The sequence below is a fragment of the Myxocyprinus asiaticus genome, chromosome 38 (assembly GCF_019703515.2).
Source record: "Myxocyprinus asiaticus isolate MX2 ecotype Aquarium Trade chromosome 38, UBuf_Myxa_2, whole genome shotgun sequence".
Lineage (NCBI taxonomy): Eukaryota > Metazoa > Chordata > Actinopteri > Cypriniformes > Catostomidae > Myxocyprinus > Myxocyprinus asiaticus.
In genome coordinates this window covers 22,281,708-22,308,334 of record NC_059381.1, presented here as the reverse complement: position 1 = coordinate 22,308,334, position 26,627 = coordinate 22,281,708, and the positions used below count along the sequence as shown (strand labels likewise).

General features: G+C 38.2%; 1 protein-coding gene across 1 annotated transcript; it reads right to left on the bottom strand.

Moving 5' to 3' along the window:
- Positions 1-80: 80 nt before the first annotated feature.
- LOC127428693 (alpha-actinin-3-like) lies at positions 81-26,545 on the bottom strand. Its single transcript, XM_051677226.1, has 21 exons — positions 26,216-26,545; positions 11,567-11,681; positions 10,387-10,506; positions 10,149-10,235; positions 9,893-9,980; positions 9,539-9,617; positions 8,638-8,719; positions 5,892-5,977; positions 5,689-5,781; positions 5,356-5,586; positions 5,072-5,219; positions 3,820-3,970; positions 3,609-3,717; positions 2,830-2,970; positions 2,413-2,595; positions 2,164-2,298; positions 1,587-1,766; positions 1,314-1,460; positions 1,124-1,189; positions 827-985; positions 81-644 (listed from the first exon to the last, which is right to left on the bottom strand). The coding sequence occupies exons 1-21, from the start codon at positions 26,348-26,350 to the stop codon at positions 486-488; spliced, it is 2,694 nt and encodes an 897-aa protein (XP_051533186.1). The 5' UTR covers positions 26,351-26,545; the 3' UTR covers positions 81-485.
- Between the last annotated feature and the right edge of the window lie 82 nt (positions 26,546-26,627).

The window sequence follows — 26,627 nt, the reverse complement described above, 5'->3', positions numbered from 1 at the left end:
GGAAAATGTCTAAAAATTTAAATTTCTGTGTACATTTCACACAATCACACACAAATATAAATGGTCAAAACAACATCAGGTTATTTAGGATAATTTATTTTTTTCTTCCTCCAAAACATAAGCCATTTGTATAAAGGGAGAGCAGGTGTGTCTCTCATTAACAGCACCATTGTGAAGAATGATTTTCTGTCATGAGGTTCTTTGACTCTTCAGTCCCTTTTGGCTTGTAAGACAACTTCCCACAACATAGAGGACGGATCACTGACAAGGATCAGAAAGCAACTGATTGGGTGTATTCACTCACCACTGGTTATTTACTGGTGGTGAACACATAACAAGACTTAATACATAGGCCCAAACCACTGCAGAAAAGCCGTCCATTAAGTCAGACATTGTTCTTGAAGTTAGATGATTAAAGGTTTCATGAGAGGGTGGGGGGTTAGGTGGAGGGGATGTGGTGGGTGGTGGATATGACAAGAAGGGCTCTACAAGTCGCTCTCTCCATACAGGGCGCTGGAGAATGAGATGTAGTCAAGGGCACCTGGAGGGGCATCACTCTCCATGTACTTAGTCATGCGGCTTATACAGTATTCTGCCTGTTCTGGGGGCAACTCCCTCCTTAGCTCCTCCACTGTGATGTATGACTGCAAAACATAGCAAGTGGTCAGAATAGAATATTTAACATTTAAAAATAGGCACTTAGACAACTGGAGCCATATTTAGAAGATTCTCCTAAAGCATGTAGGCTCTTCTGTTGGTTCTTGTTTGTATAAATGTACAGAGCTTTGGTTTGGATTTTTCATGAGGTGTTGGAGGTTGATTTCACCTTGTCAGAGGCGAGGATCTTGAAGGAGGCCATGACCTGTTCTGCAGTGTCTGTTTCTGCTGTCTCCCTGGTCATGAAGTCAATAAAGGCCTGGAAAGTGACCACTCCTGTGTTGTTGGCGTCCACCAGGGTCATAATGCGTGCAAATTCAACCTCACCCTAAGTGAAGAATGGAATTATAAAAGGTTTGAATTCCAAACATTGATTTTGTGAGGAGTTTCTGGATTATTGTAAAGCGACAAAGAATGCAAAGGCAGTCAAACTCATTGATAAAGCACCAGGAGTGACAGCACTCACCAGATCATAACCCATAGAGATCAGACAAGCACGGAAGTCATCAGGATCCATCATGCCATTCCTCTTCTGCAAATACAAGAAAAAGGTGCTTTCAAATGGCCTATTTTAAACAATTTTGAATATACAATAGCTTTTATTTGAAACTGATTATTTGAAGAAGAAACTGAAAAGGCCCCCATGTATTGCGCACCCTGTCGAAGTGGTTGAAGGAGGCTCTGAACTCGTTCAGCTGCTCTTGGCTGATGCCCTTGGCATCACGGGTCAGGATCTGGTTCTCAACCTCATTGATAGTGCGGGCGATAGTGGTGAGGAGCTGCTCCCAGCCCACACGAATGTGCTAAAACAGACATAAACAGAAACAGGAAACATTCCTTTTAAAAAGACCAGCTTAACCAGCATGCAGTTCCCTTACTGGTACACAAAATATCTGACCAATCAGTTCGGCATTTGCAGGTGTTCATACCTCCATGGTGTAGTTGGTGTGCTTGTTGTCAAAGATAAGTCCCTCCTGGCTGAGCTGGTGGTCTCCTTCCAGTTTGTCAATGTTTGATTTGTAATTAATGATGTTCTGTTCATATGTCTTCAGATTGCTCATCTGTTCCTCTAGGGAACCAGAAATGTCAATTGACACATGGCTGATCTCCTGTTGACATCACAGAATTGAGTAAGATTATCACAGATGTAAATTTTTATATACACCATTCTGAGTAAACTTTAGAGACTGTTGTGTGTAAAAATCCCAGGAGATCAGCAGTTACAGAAATACTCAAACCAGCCTGTCTGTCACCAACAATCATGCCACGGTTGAAATCACTGAGATCAAATTTTTCCCCCATTCTGATGGTTGATGCGAACATTAACCAAAGCTCCTGACCCATATCTACATGATTTTATACACTGCACTGCTCCCACATGATTGGCTGATTAGATAATTGCATTAATACATAGGTATACAGATCTTCCTAATAAAGTGGTCAGTTTAAATGCCATTTCAAATGAAGTGATCTTGGGGTTATGAAGTTAGGTGCATGGTAAGACACCTCCATCTTGGTCTGAATCCAGGGTCCGATGATGTTGGCCTGAGCAGCGAACTGGCGCCTCAGTCTCTCATTGGATTGCTGCCTGGCCACTTCCTCCTGCAACATCTGGTCACGCATTGGAACCAGTTGCTTCACCTGGTAGTTGAGAAGAAAGCACATTCCTCCATTCAGAACCTATAACATTATGCCATTATTTGCTTGCTGATTATTTGCTGCTTGCTGAAATGATTGTGACTGTGAAATACTCACAGCTTCCCATTTGTTGCTAATATCCTGAGGAGAGAGGACAGTATAGGGGTTCTCGCCCATCACCTTGATCCCGTATGTCTGAGCAATCTTCAGGATCTCATTATGAATGCCCATGATGGCCATACGCTCTTTATCAGCCTCTGGCAGGGTGGCCTTGAACTGGTCATGGGCTGTGATCAAACTCTTAGGGCAGAAGTTGACAACAGCAGGTAATGAGAAAAGAAAAAGGAATGAAAGAAAGGGTACTGTAAGTAGATAAAAAATATAAAACAGTTCTGAGAGAACTACATCACACATAATGTTCTATCAAAGTTCTTCTCCAATAACAGAATGAAAAGAGAAGCTCTGTTACACAATGTAATTTTCTGTGAAAAGAGAGATGATAACTCATTTAAGCATTCAGTGTTTGTCTTTTACCTGGATCTCCTCAATGCTGTGCACAATGAACATGTCTTGAAGATCTTCCATAGCTCCATCCATCCAGTTGTTGAAGGGTGCTGCCCTCTTGGAAAATTCAAGGTACAACTGGTCAATTGTCTCCCAAAGCTTCTCCACACGCTGCAGCAAAACAAAGTCAGAAATTACAACAAGTCCACATCCTCAATCTACTGTGAAGTCTATGCTATTCTTACTGCTCATCATTGCCTAAGCTTGCAAAAGAGTCTCGATATTATTGATCAGCATTTCTATTTAATTCTACCTCAATGCAACATTCTGGAAAGGTTTGTTTAAAGTTATATATTAAAAAAAAAAAAAAAAAAAAAAAAAAAAAACTTTAGATAACATTCTGTATAAGATCTTATTAGGTTGTCACACACAATCATCACTGTAACACTCTGGGAGGTTAGTTTTTAGTTATGAAAATTAAAACCTAAAAATCCATTTGATAAGGTTCTGTTTAAGTTCTTAATAGGATCTCACATAAAAACTTCCCTGCGATGTTCTGGGAACATTAGTTTATGGCTTGAAAAAAATAAAACCTTAAAAGTATATTCCTAGAACTTTATAAATTGGTTCCCAAAAATAACAAAATGGGAACCATACACTAACATTAGGGGAACATTCTGTGTGTGCTGGGTTAATGCTTCTGGATGGAGAATCTACATTACTTTCTCATTTCAAGGGCAGATTTACATAATTAGGGAGGATGGGTGTATACCATAATACCCAAGAGGTCAGTTTTATCATCTATGTACCTCCAACGATTCTCTCCTTTTCTGGGTCAGGGTGCCCAGGTTGTCCCACTGGTCACAGATGCCCTGGCAACGGGTGTTGATGGTGGCAGCATCATAATAGTCTAGTTCACTAAAGAACAGAACATCTTTATCAACATTAAACTTAAATGCCAGATACAAAACTCTGTAAGAACACGTCATTTCAAAGGGGGTTGAGGTGTATCTCTCTTACTTGAGTTCCTGTGCAATGGCAGCAATCTGCTCGACTCTGTCCTGGTGAGCAGCCAGGTCACTCTCAAAGGCCTCGTGTTTCCTCATCATTGCACGGATCTCCATCAGAGAGGCCGACTCATAGTCCTTCTGAGACAGCAGCAACTCCTTTCCTGTGGGGAGCATTACAAACCAGAATGAATATGTTACTTGCAGTTTTAACTCTCAGACAAGTTTCTTAACACACCTGGAATTAAACATGCCTGACCATGGCTCTGTTTACACCAGATATAAAGATCTGTTTGGGTGGTCAGAAGTGGTCAGGTGAGACACATCACTGTTTACACCTAGTAGCTAAAATGCATCTCCTGTAACCACTTGTGTTAAGATTTTAAGGGGTCTCTGAATTTCTGCATACATCACTCACTCACTCACTACGTCAATGTGTTACTGCATGATATTTAAAGCTCAAAAAAGAAAAAAACGCACAGAAAAATTGGGGTACTGGGAATTCTGCTATATTAGGTCGAAAGTTCTGCTGCTAAAATCAGTCTGTGCTTACTGAAGTTTTAACCACTGCCCCCAATGGCCAAAGCTGGAAGTGTTGTTAAACGTATGGGCCTGTGTGATCTCTGGGTGTTTCTGGGTGAAATGTCAACACAGTGGCACCAAAACCAAGATGTATTTTAAGTTTTAAATTATGTAATTCAGTCAACAGGAATTAATATTTTATTGCCCGCCCCCCCCCAAACCCCAACCCTAACCCTAAACCTAACCATCAGAGGAAGAAAAAAATTTGTTTTAGAGGGATAATGCCACCTACAAATCACACTCATCATTGTTTAGATGAACATGACTACTTCCTAGTTTCTATGGGGCCAAAGCCCACGTCTCGGAGGTTGCTTGCACATTTTGCAATTGGTAGCGCCAAAGGGTAAGATGATTGATTCTAACTGATGCAAAAATGTCTGATGGGGAATGTCGCTTGTGTGTTAATCAGCAGAATTAGGTCGATTGCAGGGTGCATTACCATTTGAAACCAACAAGTAAATTTCTTGTTTTAGCACAGCTGTTGATTGACAGGTGAATAAGCAGCGATTCACTACTGTCGATGTGGTGTGGTCTCATGTGTTTTTGGTTACCTTTGTATGTGTTTGAGTGAACCCATTCAAACCTGTATTTAGCGCTGTTCACTTGTGATCGGATCACCTAAAACGCACCATAATACAAGGTGTAAACGCAGTCTATGAGGTCAGTGAAGTTCTGCTTAATACCTGAGGTCCATGATTCATGCAAGGAAGACTTCTGCTTAAACTTCTCAGCCAGGTGGTCCAGTCTCTCCAGACGACGGATCTCTGTAAGCAGCCACTCCTCATAGCCTTTCTCTACCTGCTCTAGACCTTTCCAAGCATTGGCAATGTCCTACAGAAGGGGAGGTCATATTGAATTACAGCCTCTTTTATTGTCACTTGTTAACACAAATGTAACTGCTTAAGCTAGAATTTCCATCCTTCAATTTTGCTTTAGTATGTGGGGCGAGAAATAAAGGAACACATACTGAAACCATTTTGCCCTCAGAGGGCATGAATGCAGGCCTGTTGCTGAGCCTCAGCTTGGTCTGTAGGGTATTGAAGTTGATCTCCAGTTGGCACTTCTCCTGAACCTTGGGAGGCTTATGCACACGACGGTAGTCCCTGAAATCCTCAAGCTTTTGCTGCATGGCGTGCATGGTCTGCTCAGCCACACGGTTCTCCAGCCAGGGGATGGTCCTTTGGATCCATTGCAGAAGCTGAGCAGAAGAGAAAAAGAAAGCATATACATCTTGATGGTCCAAACTAATCAATAATAAAATTATGGCAATCTAACAGAGAATTTGACGGAGAGTTTTCACCTCACTGGCCAGTTTCTCATATTCTTCCATCAGCTTCTCATTCTCCTGGTTCACTGCTAGCACTTTGCAGATCCTGTTAGCTGCTGTCTCAGCCTGGAGGACAGTGTAACTGATTACAAAGGGGAAACAAGGTGGGCAATTACATTCTAAAAGGAGAGACTCTCCTTGTTATTCAGATGATCAAACCAGAAGTTCTCACTTACCTGCTCTGCACCAGCAAAGGCATGGTAGAAGCAGGACACATAGGTCATGATGGCCTTCTCATCAGGTTTTGGAGTGTTCACAATATCTAACATGGAAAAAACATATCCATTAACCCTTAAATGCAAACCTCGTGTCTTTAGTGACCTGTGACCTCATTCCAACCCCTGTGCCTCATCCATTTTTTATTAAGTTGTGCCCACACCTCTTTAGGATTCCTAAATAGTTCACTTATAAATAGTGTAACACACACATACACAAATTCCCATAATTGCAAAAAAATTTTTTTTTATAATGGCTTGCATTTTATATATATATAAATAATGGCAACGTGAAAGAAGTTTGTTTGAAATCTTTGCAAATTTATTAAAAAAATAAATAAATAATAAATAAAAAAATCACATGTACATAAGTATTCACAGCCTTTGCTCAATACTTTGTTGAAGTACCTTTGGCACCAATTACAGCCACAAGTCCTTTTGAGTATGATGCTACAAACTTGGCACACCTATTTTTGGGCAGTTTCACCCATTCTTCTTTGCAGGACCTCTCAAGCTCCATCAGGTTGGATGGGGAGCGTCGGTGCACAGCCATTTTCAGATCTCTCCAGAGATGTTCAGTCGGGTTCAAGTCTGGGCTCTGGCTGGGCCACTCAAGGACATTCACAGAGTTGTCCCGTAGCCACTCCTTTGTTATCTTAGCTGTGTGCTTAGGGTCATTGTCCTGTTGGAAGATGAACCTTCACCCCAGTCTGAGGTCCATAGCGCTCTGGAGCAGGTTTTCATCAAGGATGTCTCAAGAATGTAAATTGCTGCATTCATCTTTCCCTCGATCCTGACTAGTCTCCCAGTTCCTGCCGCTGAAAAACATCTCCACAGCATGATGCTGCCACCACCATGCTTCACTGTAGGGATGGTATTGGCCAGGTGATGAGCGGTGCCTGGTTTCCTCCAGACATGACGCTTGCCATTCAGACCAAAGTGTTCAATCTTTGTTTCTCATGGTCTGAGAGTCCTTCAGGTGCCTTTTGGCAAACTCCAGGCGGGCTGTCATGTGCCTTTTACTGAGGTGGCTTCCGTCTGGCCACTCTACCATACAGGCCTGATCGGTGGAGTGCTGCAGAGATGGGTGTTCTTCTGGAAGGTTCTCCTCTCTCTACAGAGAAACGCTGGAGCTCTGTCAGAGTGACCATCGGGTTCTTGGTCACCTCCCTGACTAAGGCCCTTCTCCCCCGATCGCTCAGTTTGGCCGGGCGGCCAGCTCTAGGAAGAGTCCTGGTGGTTCCAAACTTCTTCCATTTACGGATGATGGAGGCCACTGTGCTCACTGGGAATTTCAATGCTGCAGAAATGTTTCTGTACCCTTCCCCAGATCTGTGCCTTGATATAATCCTGTCTCGGAGGTCTACAGACAATTCCTTGGACTTCATGGCTTGGTTTGTGCTCTGACATGCACTGTTAACTGTGGGACCATATAGACAGGTGTGTGCCTTTCCAAATCATGTCCAATCAACTGAATTTACCACAGGTGGACTCCAATCAAGTTGTAGAAACATCTCAAGGATGATCAGTGGAAACAGGATGCACCTGAGCTCAATTTTGAGTGTCATGGAAAAAGGCTGTGAATACTTATGTATGTGATTTTTTTTAATTTTTTTTTATTTTTAATAAATTTGCAAAGATTTCAAACAAACTTCTTTCACGCTGTCATTATGGGGTATTGTTAGTAGAATTTTGAGGAAAATAATGAATTTAATCCATTTTGGAATAAGGCTGTAACATAACAAAATGTGGAAAAAGTGAAGCATTGTGAATACTTTCCGGATGCACTGTATATATATTTACTATCATAGGAAATCTATTTCTTCGTTTATTACAAGAGAAATGAGTCCTATATTCATGCAAATGACTACTATATCACAGTGATTTTCTGTGCAACACTGGTGAGTTATCAGTCTGCTATTTGCATGTACACATACATATTATACATGCTTCTTCTTACTCAAGGTGGTGCTGATGTGTCAGTGATTGACTTAATTTAATTTGACTGCTATTTTGATAAAGAAACAACATGAAAGTAAACTATAGCAAGTAAGACACATGAACAGTATTATATGACTGTTGTCATTTGGGTGTACTACTGAATTTGTGCATCTATTTAGACTCAATAAGTCCCTGAGAAAATACATATGTAAGCTTATGTGTATCTTATGTGTTATGTGTAGCTCAATATGTGTTTGACAGCCAGTTGCGTCTCATGAAATTTCAGTGTGAAAGTAATAAATACTGTTCTAGATTTGTCCTGATTTGTTGCATTCTTTTTGATATATAAAAACTAAAACATCAAAATGTATCAAAATATATTTATTATTATTATTTTCTAATTGTCTTGATTTTTTTTTTTAAATGTACACTATCTGGGCATTTTCAAGATCCATTTGTGATAGATATACATGCTGTGTTTGAATATGTAAGAGTGTTTGGTGAAATTCACATGCATTTAAGGGTTAAACAATTCATAAGACAGTTTTAGAGACTGTTCACACCAAATGCGTTTTGCATCCATCTGCGCTGTTTTTCAATTTATTTACTATGTAAACATGCGCTAGATGAACGTCTTTGACCATTGTGCCACATCTCGCTGTTTTCAGCATTTCGAACAGGATAAAAAATGATGTTACATTTATTGTGCTGCCTCTACATTTTTGAAAATGAAATCACATAAGATTTGTCCTCCATTGAGACATACCATCTGCATCAAGCATTTTAGGGATGTCAAGATACTTTTCTGCCACTTCAAAAGCAGTGTTGAGGTTGCCAATGGGGTCATCCTGCAAGGGCAGACAAAGATTCATTGTTACAGAAACTCTTCTGAATAGTAAAAAAAAAAAAAAAAAAAAAAAAAAAAAAATGGTGTTTCTTGTTAACCATTCATAAAAGCACAGTTCATACTCATACACTTCATAACCAACATCTTTAGGTGTGACATGCCATTTTATACACTACAGAATATTAGTGACATCAAAAAGACTGGAAATGTTTTAGAGAATGTTTTAGATAAATTAAACAACCTTACAAAAAATACTGTAGTGGTATCAGATGGTAATACCATTTACTTTGATATTTACCATGGGACTGAATGATTACCATATTCATGGCCCATGGTATTTACATGATGGCATTGGTAGATGTCCAAAATAGCGTGGTATTACCATAGTAAATGTCCACAAACCCATGGTAATACTGATACTTTTTTTGTACTTTTTTGTTAGTGGGTTGGTAATAATCTGGATTTTAAATGATAAAATGAATCCTTTATTATGACTTGTTATACTTTAAGAAAAATAAGATATAAGCAAACTCCTATTGATTTCTTCCATTACTGGCAAATAAAACAGACAAACCATCAACACCTTTTTCTCCACTTGTAGAGAAAAAAAAGGGATATGTTATTCCAGCTCTCCACTTTCCAAAGAAATAAACAAGGCATTCAGAGCAACAGAGACAAAGTTAGTCAGTAACCAACAAGTTTATGAAGACATTGTTAGTTTTTATTGACATTAAGGTGAATAAGTAGGGTAATGGACAGATAGCTAAATAAACAAAAGGGCAGGCAGAGGTGCAGGATGATTGAAAGGGGGTGATGGCACCTTGCGTAGCTTGGAGTAGTCGATGAGGTCAGGTCTGTGTCTGTGGATGAGGGCACAAAGAGCCAGGCCATCCTTCCAACTAAGACACAGACCACGAACGAGGGAAGAACACAGGGAGAGAACAAGAAAAGAATTGCGGGAATGATTAACACAAAGATGAGAACTGTGCAGAGGCTCTATGGAAGAATTTAGAAGCATGATGGGTAATGTGAATTTAACAGACATAATGTACGCATGTGGCCGCTAACACAAGGACAAGAGCCATGATCAGCTGAACAGAGAAAGAGATGGTGAAATTTAGCACACGTGCTACACATTCTCTCCCATTGTCAACATGAGGTAAGCAGAACTCACCTGATGTGGAAGTTCTGCACATTCACATTCCGGTAGGGGGCAGTCTTCCTCTGACACCACAGCAGTAAGCCCTCCTTAGCAGAGGTCTCTGTAAGGAACAGGTCAGTAGACATCATTTTCACTCATTACAAAGTAACGAACTACTGATGTCGAGCAGCATCTGTGACCTTGTACCTTACCCTTCAAACTTTCATCCTAAATAAACACAAATCTGCAGAGGTAGCGCTGTTAATGTGTAAAATATTGAGTTCCTCACCCTCCACTGAAATGTCCTGGATTGCAAAACGCAGGATGATGGTCCAGATCATACCAAGGGTCATTTTCACATTGCCATCCACAATCTCTGCAATGGACCAAAGAGCAATCAGACAAAGCAGAGCACCAGGTGACAGATAGAGAGTGGTTTTCAGATGTTTTTGTATAAGTACAAGAATAGAGTGTCTTATGGTGATTATGTCAGAGAAACAGAGGATGGAAGGGAGTCCAGGCCTTACCCTCAGCTCCGATAGAGACCAGCTTGACTCCCTTGCTGCTGATGAAGTCCAGGGCCTTGTTTACATTGGCGATCTTGTGGAAACGCATTTTGCCTTTGTCTGGCTTAGGGAGCCTCTCACCTGATATCAGAACAAAAAACAGTTATTGATATGCATATTTACTTTTGATTATTTATTGTAGTTAATACCAGTCAGCATTGACCAATCAGTTTGGACTTATAAATAAATACTCGTGAAAATTCTCTCATCACTTACTCACCCTGACTTTCTTCTTGCTGAACACAAACAGAGATTTTTAGAAGGTTATTTCAGCTCTGTAGGTCCATACAATGAAAGTGAATGGTGGCCAGAACTCTGAAGATCCAAAAAGCACATAAAGGCAGCATAAAAGTAATCTATAAGACTCTAGTGGTTGCATCCGTCTTTAGAAGTGATGTGATTGGTGTGGGTGAGAAACAGATAAATATTTAAGTTATTTTTTATTATAAATTCTCTTCCCTGCCCAGTAGGTGGCGAAATACATGAAGAATGTGAATCGCCAAAAACAAAAGAAGACCAATGTGAAAGTGAAACTGTAGATTGATATAGCTTCTGAAGATATGGATTTAACCACTGGAGTTATATGGATTACTTTCATGCTGCCTTTATGTGCTTTTAGAGCTTCAAAGTTCTGGCCACCATTCACTTTGCATTGTATGGACCTACAGAGCTGAGATATTCTTCTAAAAATCTTCGTTTGTGTTCAGCAGAAGAAAGTCATAGACATCTGGGACGGCATGAGGATGTGTAAATGATAAGAGAATTTTCATTTTTGGGTGAACTATCCCTTTAATTGCTACATTTAAACATTGGCTACATTTAGAAACAAGAAAGTTCTCAACTTGGTACATTGTTTCTATAATTTCCAGATGGTTTCTACAATTCTACAAATGTCTGAGCACAAACTTCAAGCCATTTTATGGGGTGTTTCCATTACATTTATTCATTTGGCAGATATTTATTTGTCCAAAGCAAGGTATACATTTTATTTGTACATGCGTCCTCTGGGAATCAAACCCATTAACTTGGCACTACTACTAATTGAGCTATATGAAAAGGAACTGAATACTGACATCTGAAGTGCTGAGAATACCATTATGTTGACAGATAGTTTCAACTATTTAGCCAAAGAGATGTTTACCTGAGATAACCTCCAGCAGCAGCATGAGTTTGAGTCCATTCCTGAAGTCTTCCTCAATGTTCTCGATCTGTGTCCCTGCCTTACGCAGGTGAGAGTTGCACCAGGCGGTGAATGTCTGAGAACAAAGAAATAAGCATGTTATCAGGAGTAAATCTCATCTGAGTAAGAACTTGCTTATTAATAGCATGTTACACATATATAGCCAAGACAAGGGCTTCATAAAAAAGGAAACTAAACAATGCTAGATGTAAAGCAATGCAGTCACAGGGATTCAGTGTACCCAGGCAGGGATGTTTGCAAAATCTTTTTGTTGCATATATCTTTTTATTTTACAACTTCAAAAACTATCTGTTCATGACAAAAAAAAAAGCATCTGGTAAAATCAACATCAAATACAAATGTAACTGTAAATAATGCAAAGATCAGGCTTAGGCTTAGAATAGAATATTATTAAATATGTAAAATGTAAAATAAAATAACAAAATAGAGGAATTCACTATGGGCCATTTTTTTTCACCCCCACATTTTACCTATCTAGGTTTTTTTTTGCTCTAACCCCTCGTTAATTTCTGACCCTGCACTACACATTGGATTTATAAGTAACATTTAATGTACAGGCCTCACTGGGAGCCCCAGCATAAGAGAGAAGGGCACAGAGAGCGAGTAAGGTGACTGAAGAATGCCAAGGCCCAACGTAATTTGATGTAAGGCTGGAAGAGGAGACTCTTTTGCAGCAGGTGGCCACCCTTCAAATCACCCACCTCTGCCAAAATCACCAAAATTAGCCTATGTCCCATGGGAGGGGGAGTAAAGAAGATGAGGTGAGGGGGAGTGAAGGAGGCTATTTCGGGGAGCCATGAGACACCAGCAGACAGCTGAGAGCACAGCATTCCCGAAACAGGCATTCAAAACACTACAGCAAGAGAAAATGCTTCCCAAGTGTTGGGCCACTTATTTTATAAAAACCCTCATTGAACTTCCAATAATAAATGAAAGCAGTAAACTTAGTTGTGTGTTATTTTAAGTAAGAGCCAAATAGGCTGAATGACATAGTGCATGAGTTTCGAGTAGTGAAAATAGACAATTATCTTAGTGACCACACAGATCCGTCACTAGGAATATGAAACATTTTTCTTGGACATCCTTGAAATCACTAAATTGGAAATGGGGGTATAAATATTTAGGTAAGCAACAGGTTGGTTGTACAGAAATAATTTGGCATGTCAAGAATGGTTTTCATATTTTTTTTTCACATGCTAATAGCTTTAGCATTGGTAATTTCCCAAATCTTTAATAACTGATTCACATTTTTTTTTAAAACAAGTTAAACCAAATGGTGAGCACATTACTCTTTTCGCCAATTAATATTTTACATATTTAAATTAAGTTCATTGTACTATTTCAACCACTTTGAATTTAATTATGGATGAAGAAAATCGAGTTGAAACTCTGTAAACTCATAAAATTGAGTTAAAAGGACAGTTGTTAAAAAAATTAAGCAATACATGTAAAACTTCATCAATCTGTCATTTAAACAGCATCAAATCTGAAAATAAGTGAATGAGCAATTATTTTGTCAAAAGGTGTCCATAAACCATAAATCATTTGTGTCTTTCAAAATATATACTTCTATGTTTCTGTAAATATTTTTTTAAACTACTTCTTTGTTTCTGTCCATTTAACTTATCACAGTAACATCTGTGAATTCTACTCAATTTTATGAGTTTACAGAGTTTCAACTCAATTTTCTTCATCTGTAATTAAATTCAAAGTGGTTGAAATAGTACAACAAACTTAATTTAAGGCAGCAAATTTTTTTTTTTTTTTTTTTTTTTTTACAGTGATCTAGATTATGTGAATTAAATACTTCATGCTGAATCTTGCTCATCTGGTTCTAATATTAGTTAAGATAAAAAAAATTATGTATAAGATAAAAAAAAAAGTATGATGACTACAGCAAACATTTCCCCTGTCACTCAGGCAGCTTTTTAGACTTGCACTCCAACGACACTCCAGTTACATCATCTCTTTAACCATTCCTGTCAACCATGCAAAGCCACTCAGCAATATTTTCTGATAGACCACAGCTGTACTCTATAGTGCTATGACAGAAAGGTTTTCTAAGACTGAAAATAGATCTTTGCGAATTTGACAAGAGAGAAACTTGATAGATTCAAGGAATGCAAGAAACTCCTGCATCAACGTAGGGTCGCTTCTGCACTGATGTTCTTGGCCAGGTTGAGAATAAATGCTAAGGATGGCCACAAAGTATTTACATGTCTCCAACAAGCATTGTCCTTCATAAAGTCAATGGAATGAGTACGACTTTGTGTGTTGCTCGTGTTGCAGCCAAGTGGGCCTGACTCACTGAACATTCACTTGACCGTCCGAGGAAACTGGGTGCCTTTTTTGTTTCTTTTTGTGCTGGTTCCGCCTAGCGGCTGGAGTTTGATGCAGGACATTGGAGGGATTAGGTCATCTACTGCACTCATGTAACAGCTGGCTCACTGAACATTCATTTGACTGCCTGAGGAAATTGAAAGGCTTTTGTGTGTGTGTGTGTGTGAGTGTGCTGGTTCCACTAGCGGCTGAAGCTTGCTTTGTGGAGGAACACACCTTCGGGACAGTTATGTGGATGAATCTACATCTTTGTGTTTATTCTGCCTATTGGCTGAAATTTTCTTCTGTTATGTAATTCTGTATCACAAAATTTTTATAGAAACCCCGGACTTGAGCAATCCGATGGCAAAGTTGTCACGGGGGCTCTCATAGGCGTACGTGGACTGTTTGGGTTTAGAGGGATGGACACCAGTTGCCGCTGTCGTGCATGGGGTTAATGAGCAGGTTTTTCTTTTTTCTGTTTGTTTGGTTCTGGGGAGAAGTTTGGGGTTTGATTGTTGCACTAATGTTGGAATGTGGTCTTTATAATTTTGTTTTTGACACGATCTATTTTTCTAATACATCAAAATGTCAAATGTTAATATGAGTGGATTGTCTCTCTCCATGTGGAATGTGAATGGGTTGGGGCACCCCATAAAAAGAAGGAAGGTTATTTATTTTCTTAAACGAAAGAAATATGATATACTTTTTCTTCAAGAAACACATCTTTCCCCACAGGAAGCTGAAAAATTTTGAAAGATATGGGGTGGGCATGTTTTCTTTAGTGCTGGAAAGAGCAGGGGAGTCATTATGTTGACACGTAAACATCTACAATTCAAATGTCTCAAACAGAGTAAAGACAAATTAGGAAGAGTTATTATTGTTTTAGCAGAAATTCAGGTGCAAAGGTTGATTTTGGCTAACAGTTACGCACCTAACGCTGATGATCAGGGCTTTTTTATAGATCTTGAAGGGATGATGCAAGCTGCTGGCACCCCTCATGATATAATATTGGGAGGAGACTTTAATCTGTTGATGGACTCAGTCCTTGATCATGGTGAAGCAAAATTGGGTAAGACCAAGATTTTTACAATTGGATGTGTAAAAATCTTGGTCTTACAGATATTTGGAGACTTTTGAACCCATCTGGTAGGGACTATACATTAATTTCATCAGTCCATAAGATTTATTCTAGAATAGATTTATTTATTTATTTTTTATATCTAAGTCCCTCATTTCATCTGTTGTTGACTGCTCAGTTGGAAACATCTTAGTCTCAGATCACACCCCGGTGAGTTTAGAGGTGTTGTCACATATGGAGAAAGAAAAATCATATAGTTGGTGTTTTAATGTATCCCTTTTGCAAAATCCTGAATTCCAACAAATGTTAAAGGCTGAAATCAATGTATATTGAGACCAACTGGTCCTCAGTATCCTCTGTGGGCATGGCTTGGGAGGCACTTAAGGCGATTCTTAGGGGTCGGATCATACAGTACGCCTCTTTCATCAACAAATCCAAAGCACGAGAACTCATGGAGTTGGAAGGGAATATTAAAAGTGCCAAGGTAGAGCTGAAGCGCCGAATGTCGTCTGATGGCCTCAGAGAATTGACCCGATTGAAATACAGATATAATACTATTCTGTCATGGAAGGTGGAGTTTTAGCTATTCAGGGCAAGACAGTCATACTTTTAGTCGGAGGACAAAGCAGGGAAGCCTCTGGCTAGATATATAAAGCAGAGAGAGTCTTTTTCTACCAATCCCTCAATGAAATCTGCTGGTGGTGAAATTTTTACATCGGCCATTGATATTAATAATTCTTTTAAAGAATCCTATCTTGATCTCTATAGTTCCACATCTTCATCTACTGATGAAGATACTAGAAACTTTGTGGAATCATTAGAGCTCCCTAAATTGATGACTGAGCAAAAAAATTCTCTTGATTCTGAGATAACCTTGGAGGAGCTTGGCGAGGTAATTAAGGCCTTGCCTACAGGCAAGGCTCTGGGGCCAGATGGCTTTGCCGCTGAGTTTTTTAGATCTTATGCTACAGAATTGGCTCCACTTTTGCTAGAAGTTTATACAAAACCATTAAGGAATGGAAAGCTTCTGCCAACCATGACGTAAGCCCGGATCAGTCTGATTCTTAAAAAGGACAACGATCCAAGTGAGTGTAAGAGTTACCATCCAATTTCCCTGATCCATCTAGACATTAAAATATTGTCAAAAATTTTGGCTAATCGATTAAGTTATGACATCTCTTATACATATAGATCAGGTGGGGTTTATTCGGGGCCGCAGCTCTTCTGATAACATTAGGCATTTCATCAATATCATGTGGTCAGTGGCGAATGATCAGACTTCGGTCGCTGCCATCTCACTTGATGCCGAAAAGGTGTTTGATATGGTAGAATGGGATTATCTTTTTAAGATTTTGGAAATGTACGGGTTTGGGAGTACGTTTATTGGATGGATTAAGTTACTTTATAGACACCTGGTAGCAGCGGTACAAAAATTGATTCATTTCAGATTATTTTACTCTGCATAGGGGCACCCGGCAGGGTTGCCCTCTTTCCCCATTATTGTTCTGTCTTGCCCTGGAACCATTAGCAGCTGCGATAAGAAAGGAGGATGATTTTCCAGGGGTGATGGCAGGAGGTGTGGCGCATAAGCTTCTGCTTTATGCAGATGATATTTTATTATTTGTCTCCGACCCTTCTAGATCTATGCCTTGCCTCCACAGAATTATTAATTCCTTTTCTAAGTTCTCAGGATACTGAGTCAATTAGTCTAAATCCGAAGCTTTGTCTCTGACAGCGTACTGCCCAGAAACAGATTTTCAGCCGAGCGCCTTCCAGTGGCCCCAACAGGGCATTAAGTATTGGGCATTTTATTCCCAGCAAATTTGTCTGATTTAGTTAGAGTTAATTTTGATCCCTTAATAAAAAGGTTTTCGAGCGATGTGGGCAGGTGGGCTTCATTACATTTATCTATGATTGGGAAGGTTAATGTTATTAAAATTAATTGTATTCCAAAATGTAACTACCTGCTACAATCTCTCCCTGTAGATGTCCCCCTCTCTTATTTCAAGCAATTTGATAACATAGCGAAGTCCTTCATTTGGAATGGTAAGCGTCCCAGATTACATTTCAACAAGTTACATAGGCTGATTGACAAAGGTGGGCTAGGCCTACCCAAGATTATTATGCATTCTGTCTCAGACATTTGGCTCACTGGTCACTTCCATCTAAAAGAGATCCTCCCTGGTTTTGTATTGAACAGGAAGTTCTTGCCCCTATTTCACCATTGCAAAGCCTTTCTATCAAACTAACCGGAGAAGTTAAGTTACACCCTGTTATCTCGCATTTGCACACGGTATAGACAAAAGTGTCCAGAGTGTTTAATTCAGACATTTATTTAAAGTTTGCCTCGAGCATATGGCAGAACCCAAAATGATATATTAATAAGTCCCCTTTCTGCTGATCAGAGTGGATTGTGTGGGAGGTTAATATTTGGTTCAACATATTGGGATTCCCAGATCTCAGTTTTATAGGTATTTACAGCTGCGCCACCTGCTCTGTGCTTTTTTTGGGAGTACCATACACCCCCCTAAAATGGCAGATACTCTGGGAATGGTGATTACTGCATTTGGAAAAGGTCATGAGGCATCAGTGTATTACTCCCTGCTAATTCAGAGTCTGGGGGATGAAGCTTTAACTTCTATCAAGAGATTATGGGAGAAAGATTTTAACTTGGTATTGGAGGAGGGAGTGTGGGCTAGGATTCTAAGAAACATCAAGTCTGCATCTAGAGATACAAGGGTGTGCCTTATACAATTCAAGATTTTACATAGATTTTATTGGACCCCCTCTAGATTGTACAGGCTTGGTCTTAAAGACACACCCACCTGCTGGCGATGCCAATCGGAGGATGGAGACACGGCCCATGTTTTTTGGTGGTGTGTTGAGATCCGGGAATTCTGGTTGAAAGTTCAGAGTTTTGTGTGTGACATGTTGGGCACTCGGGATTCGTTTTGCCCCAGACTCTGTGTTTTGGGCAATGGGGCGGTCATCGATGTGGGGAATAGACACATAGAGAGTTGGGTTCTGACCAGTGTGATGATTGCCAGGCAGATTATTTTGAGGGGTTGGAGGTCAGCTGGAGTGCCCCTGTTTCGGGAGTGGTGCACTGAAATGGGGAGGGTGGCGGCTTTTGAGGAGGTGTCATTTGGAAGATGGGGTAACTTGGATTTGTTTGTTGGGAAATGGGGCAACTATTTGGAGTTTTTGGAGGGTTCTCAGGTTGGGGCAGTGGTGAGAGTAGTATAGTTTTAAATGTGTATGATTATTTTACATATATTTTTTTTGTTTGTGTGTTTGTTTGCTTTTTTGTGTGTGTGTGTGCATATACTCATGTGTGACCACAGGGATGTTTGTTGGGGGTCAGGGCGGGGTTGGGTATTGTGAGGGGGAGGGGTGGTTGTGGGGTTTAAATGTTGATTCTATGTACACTGCTGTTCAAAAGTTTGGGGTCATTTACTCATTCTTTATTCTATTATTTTTATTTTTTTTCTCATTTTAGAATAATAGTAAAGTCATCAAAACTATGGAATAACAGAAATGGAACAGGAAATTATGTTGTGGCTAAAAAAAAGCCAAAATAATTCAAAACTATATTATATTTTAGCATCTTCAAAGTAGCCACCCATTGCCTAGAATTTGCAGAAATGTACTCTTGGCATTTTCTCACTCTGGGATGCTTTTTAAACAGTATTAAAGGAGTTCCCATCTATGTTGGGCACTTATTGGCTGCTTTTCTTTATTATTCGGTCCAAGTCAGCCATTTCAAAAATGTTTTTTTTTATATATAATTTTTTATTTTCTTTTTTTTTTTGTAATGAAATAAATTAATTTGTTGGCACAATTATATTTTTGTCTACAAAACTAATTTCAAACATTTAAGCATACACCTTCAGATCAAAAAAGCATACACCTTAAGATCATGAGAAACATTTCAGTCAAGTGACCCCAAACTTTTGAACGGCAGTGTATATATGTTTTGCTTTTCTTTATTTATTGTAAGAATCAATAAAAAAAATTTACATTAAAAAAAATTAAAAACTTTTAAAAAATCATGTTGTAGGGAGTGACACAGAATTCTTTATTTTTTACCAGGATTACATCATTCAAGGTCACATTTAATGACTTGTGATCATGTAGTTATCAGCTACAATTCTTAATTTTGCAACTATTACAAACTATTGTACATTTTGTAAATTGAAGGACCACAGAGCAAAAATCACATTTTATACAACTGAGAGAAGAGATATCTTCTATTTATTATGTTTGTATAATTATTTCAGTTATGATGAACACAACAGCACCTTCTGAGGTTGCCCTGGTAATTACACTTAAAAATAAGCTTTACTATACAAGTTGAACTGTAATAGTAGATTGTGAACAATAATTAAATAAACAACAACAACATATGCTTCAGGCACATAAAAGTGTGTATTGAAATATTTTACCCATAAGGAAAAACAATTTTTGTGACAAGAATCATGTGTTAGGCTATAGCCTTTTTCTTATCAGCTGACTAAAAACTACTGCCAGACCATGTGCACTTTACAGAACACAACCACATTCCACTGAATCACGCATCCTCTTGTACTGTATCATGAGGAATTTAGTGCAGCCACAGGTGAAACATAACTTAGTGTTTGTTGACACCACCCTAAATTCATGGCATATAATACTTCTAAGCCTTCACTGTATAAATATAAAGTTGTCTTAAGTATTGCTTGAAATGTCAGGTTTTGGGCTCATAACTCAAATATTTAAGTTAATTTAACTTATAAATCCATAGACTTAAGAGTTTAAGTGTTAATAACTCAAAACTTTTGAGTACAAAATTGAGGCTATGGGGAAAACCCATAACGCTTTGTGCTTGAATTATTTAATTATGTTTCCTTGGTCAAAGGGAAGTTATGGGGGCAATATTTTTTCTCCCCTTTTTCTCCTCAATTTGGAATGCCCAATTCCCAATGCACTCTAGGTCCTCGTGGTGGTGTAGTGACTCGCCTCAATGCGGGTGGCAGAGGATGAATCTCAGTTGCCTCCGCATCTAAGACCGTCAATCCGCGCATCTTATCACGTGGCTTGTTGAGCGCGTTACCGCGGAGACCTAGCGCATGTGGCGGTTTCAAGCTATTCTCTGCGGCATCCACGCACAACTCACCACACACCCCACTGAGAGCAAGAACCACATTATGGCAACCATGAGGAGGTTACCCCGTGTAACTAAACCCTCTCTAGCAACCAGGCCAATTTGGTTGCTTAGGAGACCTGGCTGGATTCGCTCAGCACGCCCTGGATTCGAATTCAAGACTCCAGGGGTGGTAGCCAGCGTTTTTACTCGCTGAGGTACCCAGGCCCCCCAGTTATGGGGACATTTAAATAGTTGTAATTACGAATTTATAGAGGTTTTTGCTCTTTTGTAGTATTATTTATGTTGGTTTGTTGCAAATAGTTGTTTCGTGTGATGTCACCATTAGATCAACTTGGAACCTGTTGACTAATTCTCTTTGTGCATGTGCAGTTTGGAGAATTACATTTATTTAATGACTGACCTAGAATCAGTTATGATCTTTATTTGAGCTGTGCTATTGTTTGATCTAAAAGTGAATCAATTCAATTAAAATGATTAACAGCAGTAGGAACTAAAATATTTAAAATGCAAATCTGTGTTCAGTCTACTGACATCTAGTTAACATAACCTAAATAGTTAATTCTATATAAACACCAAGTTAATTGAACTTAATTACATAAGTTTTGTAGATGCCATTACTCAGTTCAGTGGAGGGAAAGAGTTTACTCAATCAAATGAGGAGAGTCAACGGTAACACTACAATAAGGTTCCATTTGTTAACATTAGTTAACAACATTAGTTAACATGAACTAAACAATACTTAAGCATTTACTAATCTTGGTTAATGTTAGTTACAACATATAGATTTTTAAAATCAAAAGTTGTATATGTTAACATTTGTTAATGCACTATGAACTAACATGAACTAATAATGAACAATTGTATTTTTATTAACTAACATTAACAAAGATTAATAAATGTTATAAAAAGTATATTTTTATTTGTTTGTTCATGACACCTAATGGTAACTAATGTTAACGAATGGAACCTTATTGTAAAGTGTTACGGTATCAACTTATTAGGGTTTTCAGTGTTCAGTCCAAATGTAATAAAGCTTTCACAGCAAATCTGTTTCACCTACTCAATCTATTTCAGGGGACTTTCCTAAAAAAACCTTTGGTGACATGTACCACATACTCAGGTATGTAAAGTAACTTATGTGGGTATTATTTAGGGATCATATCTACATTCCTACTGTTAAAAAGCTAATTCTACACACCAAAAGTCCATAAAAGATGTTATAATAGCACTGTAGGGCAAATTACTTCATTATTAAAATAAAAGCTACTTTTTCAGTTTTCATGAATCTAGTCTGATGTCAAATTATCCAACAGGTATAATTTGTTTTTCAGGTGCAAGCTAGTCTTTCAGCAGTAAACTATTATTACCAACACAAATAACAGAACTGCAATTCTTTACAAGCCATTTTTCTACCCTGACCATACAGTAAAGTGACACTGACAGGATACATGGATGCTTTCTTCATTTTGGCCAGAACGAAGGATAAATATGTCAAATGCTCACATTCCTTGTTTCATGAAACATTTCAGCCTTCTGATTGACGACGAGCTGTGTGGACAGAACGGGCGAAAAATAATTTACACTTTCAGACTCCCTGTTGCAAGAAACTAGACTTCCATAGCTACATACCATGCTAAAACATATCATAGTTACTGATGGAAACCACATTTTTATACCAGAGCAAATAATTATGTCTTAGCTGTGAGAAAGTGAAGGGTGGATTTCATTTTGAGCAATCATTTAGCTGTAATTTTGTGATGCAATAAATGGTGGACACACAAAGCAACCTAAGATAATTAAATTGCATTTTGATTATATATATATATATATGTTGTAACACTGAGATTGTATGGAGAAGCCCAAAGTGCATAGAAGGCACAGTCTAGTTCTAGTCTATCTGTTGATTGCTGGAGTCAGAAAGAACCTCTCAATTCAGTGGATAGACCATTTGAACCTCATGATTTGTAATTATTATTGCGCCATTCGGTGATCGCCCGTTTCATTTAAATGGCCATAAAAGCCAAATCCAGCCTTATCTTGAAATAAACTTACCTGCCTAACCTGGCCATGGAGCTTAGAGCAGACTACCCTCCCCCCACCCACATGCTTTCATTAGGTAGTTTATAGAAGCTCCCATAAAAGGACACCTCTTCTGGAATGGAAGCTGCCATCCGATCGTACTCATGACTTTCTTCATCCCTAATTCCCACCTCCACCCCCTTGCTCTATCTACACACCCCTACTGGGTTGCAGAAGAATGTGCGCACCTATCCGAAGTCCACACCTTCAGGTTCTGCAGGAAGGCATTTTGATTCCCTTCCAGAATAAAGAAATACTTATAAATTGTGTTGGTCTTCCTCTGACTTATTTGATTTGAAGGACAATCTACAAGTGTCATCCCATGAAATAAGTTTGATTTTAGTAATTTGATGACATGATTTGTGTGCATTTTGTAAGATCAAAACTTGTTCAAACCAATGTTTGACATTTGACTTAAAGGGAAAATTTGGAGAAATAATCTTTGGATATAATTACCAGATGATAAGTTGTTTACACACAACTTTATTTAAACATTTCCGCAAAAATGCAAAAGGGATGAAAGCTTCTGCATTTTACAAAGTACATCTTGTACAAACTCAAGAGCAAAGTGCTAGGAGCATTATAATTTACACATTTATAAATTATAAATGCCACAAGAACAGTTGTCATGAAGCGTTGTAAGCCATCATGTTAACTAGTTCACAGCAACATTTAGCATGTAGCTGATGGAGGTAATTGGATGAGGCTCTGCGTATATTCACCATAGCTCAGATTGATAACTTTACAGGCAAGGAGTGTAGAATGGGACCCCTGTGAGGTGTGGGAGCTGGGAAATGTTAAAATAAAACTGAAATGACTCAATAATGATACCATTAAACAAATGCCCAGAGTCTCAGAACCTCTCGTCTTTATCATAAAACTTTCTGATCAACTTTGCAGGCTTCCCTTGCAATACAGATGCTTTATATCACAACTGTGATATGCCAACAATGAGCGCTTTCACATGCACGTTCTTATGCTTATTAAGCCAACACAGGGTGTGGTTATGTAAATGCATTAAACAGCTTTCCATTTTCAGCGTAAGGTCATAAATGGCTTAAGAATAAACTGATCGATACGGGGAGATTTTTGCCCATTACCCTGATTTTGTATTGCATGTAAACACCTTTACTGGCATTCTAACTGGCTTATCCAAAGTACGGAAATGCTATGCGCATGCCTCTTCACAATTTTGACGTCAAAAACAGAGAATAACTTATTTCTTATGCAAGTGCATTTTTCTTTATCCATTTTTTTTTTTTTTTTTTTAATAAACTGATTTTTGGGAATTATCAGGAAGGTTGGGAGGCTTACTTTTTAAATGTATCCCACTACAGATTACATGCTGTAAAATGTAATTATTAAAAATGTTAAAAATACATTCTCTGAAAAATCTAAATATCTTATGCAGTGTTGTTTCTAAAACAAATCAAATTTATCTTGTTTTAAGGATTTGTAGATATTTTTTAATATTATTATAAAACAATTATTATCAAGAATACGATTTTTGCTCTAATATCAAAGGTCTTACTAGAAAAAAGAAATTATGATCCAACGTGAATTTTCTTGATAAAAAAATATGATCGTGCCTGGTAACGTGCATGTAAAATGGCTAGAAATAGTATTTTAGCTTAGTGTAAAGCTGACAATTTACACAAGGTTTATTTCTATTTCTTCTGCTTCAAACTTACTTCAAACGTACTCCTCTGTCTGCTCATATGAATGTAACACATCATAAGAAAGTGTTTCACCGCTGTTCAAATGCACTTTGGATCGCATCATTTATATGTATAAATGTTTTCCATTTGAAAGGACTAAATAATAAATGAAACAAATGACAATAAAATGCAAAGTAATCTCTTCAGTAATCAAAATACTTTTTGAATGTAACTGTATTCTAATTACCAATGATTTAAATTGTAACTGTAGTGGAATACAGTTACTTATAATTTGTATTTTAAATACATAATCTCGTTACATGTATTTCGTTACCGCCCAACCCTGATTATCAGCATATTGTTGTGCATATAAACAGGCTTATTTTCTCACTTTCAAACATTGTTGTTAGTCTACCTGGGTGATGTTGAGTGTAATCTAATTACTTTTAGTACAAAAAGTAGTATAGCATATTACATTTCAGATTCTTGTAATCAGATTAGTTACTGATTTAACTACTTTTGATTACCTTACATTCTCTAAAATAATGTATATGTAAAATAGACTTAAAACATGAATTACATTAATATATTTGTTTTGTGACAGCTGAAGGTGAAGTGCCACCAAACGAAATAATGAACAGAGGAAATATAGAAATTATTTTGAATTCCTTGAGCAAAAAAACAAAAACTTTTCTGTGAGTTTTCAAAAGTAAAAGTAATTAGTAATGTGATAACTTTTTTGATGAAGTAATCTGTAAAGTCAGTAATCTGATCAGAATTTAAGAGCAGTAATTAGTAATTTGTAGTGAATTACTTTGAGTAGTTTACCCAAAACTGACTTGGGGTCACAGTAAAAATACAGATTATAATATTAAGGTGTTGACATGATGTTGACATTTTACTCACCCTACTGAATGTTAGATATTACACATTTTCTCTCAAAAATCAAATGATTGATGAGCTTAAATTTTGTATGTATAAATTATTGCTTTTGTAATTTTTGAGATATATATATATATATATATATATATAATGTGTGTGTGTGTGTTACTTAACTGTTATACTACTACACAGTTATTTTAGATTCCTTTGGCTTGGGTCTAGCCTACCAAGGTAAAACTTGCACACCTAATTTTGCGTGAGTGCACTCAGGTATGTGCGCCCAAGGTGATATAAATGATCTGCCGTGGCGTCATGTCAAATTCGTACTTATAAATAAACACCTCCAATCATGTATTACCAGTCATTTAACTGCTGTCAAAAGATGCGTGGATTAATGGGTTAAGGGGACATGACTTGGTTGGAGAAGGTTCTGTATTTTTAGTTCTTGACTCTATTTGCGGCTCAGAGGGTAGCAGTGCTGCTTTACCACTTCCTCCATTCTCCTCTCTCTCTTTCTCTCACACACACACACACTGTTGCTTCATTTATTGACCATCACCTGCTCCTGTCACTTCAGTCTAGTTATGTCTAATGTAATGTACAAGCAGGTTTTGCAGTCCAGCCAGCTCTACATTCTTGGCAGCTTTAAGCAATGTGAAGAATCATGTGTCCACCGGTTTTATTTATTTATTATTTCTTGGAATAATCTTATTTATATTTAGAATGTTAGTTTACCATTTATGAACAGAATTTTTTTATGTTCACCATTCCCATCTAAACTAGTTATTTTCTAACCAAATAAGTCACTAAATAAATCATTTTAGAGAGTGTCACCTTAACAAGCGATTAACCTGGAATTTATGGAGTTGCCTGTAGTTAACACACTTGTTAATAATGTCTGGCCATTTAAGATATAGGCCTTATTCAGAGTAGCCATATTTTATTTTTGACCCTAGATCACACTTTTTATTTATTATTATTATTAACTGACATTTCTGGAGAGTTTTTTGTCAGCTAAATTTTTAACAACAGCCAATCTAATTGAAGGGGCTGTGCCTTTATTCCTCACAGCCTCGTTTTTATTCCTGTTAAAGGCAACTAAATTGTATAAGTATTGGGTACGTGACACAATACATACAAATATGTGTATATACAATATTTTATCGTTTTGGATTTAATTTCATAAAGATTCTTAAAGTGACAGCCCAATACAATCTGCTTTTCATCCATTAAAGTTCTGGATAATACAAGTAGGCTACAATGTTATAAAACATCAAGCACTGACTATCTTCAAGAGCGCTTTAATTTCTCCGTTTTTTAAACTTTATTTATCCTATTGTATTGTTTTATCTGACTTTGAGTACCATCCACTTTTAGGTACACCTGTATGAGGAAACGTATGGGGGCACGAGGGACAGTTTTACCTTCCGCTGCTGCTTTTCCCAGGCCGGGTCCAGGAGCAGGTCTCTATCCCAGTCATCCTCTTGGTTCATGTATTCCTCAGTTGCAGTCATCGTGTAAGAACTGTGGTACTGAACTTGCGTTTCAATCGCTGTCATTTTGCCGTCTTCCCTGGGATGATTCGTATCCCCTCAACCTACACAACCTTATTATTCGCCTGTTGACTCAACATAAAAGCCTTGCGCCGTATATTCAGAGTCCCTGCCTGCGGTAACTGCTTCCACCGGCAGATGAGCGGACAGCTGCTGCTCACAATCCTGCTCGACACGACACAAGTAACGGCAGCCAATTTGAGTGACCGACTGCTGCAGTATTTGGTCACAACTTAATTTCTCAAAAGGTCATGGGCGGGATTTCAAAACTACAGGATGAGCT

Coding starts and splice junctions, on each gene's coding strand:
- LOC127428693 (XM_051677226.1), bottom strand. CDS start 26,350: ATGACAGCGATTGAAACGCAAGTTCAGTACCACAGTTCTTACACGATG. Junction 10,507..11,566: donor GCTGCTGGAGGTTATCTCAG/GTAAACATCTCT, acceptor TTCTGATATCAG/GTGAGAGGCTCCCTAAGCCA. Junction 3,971..5,071: donor GCATGAATCATGGACCTCAG/GTATTAAGCAGA, acceptor TGCTCCCCACAG/GAAAGGAGTTGCTGCTGTCT.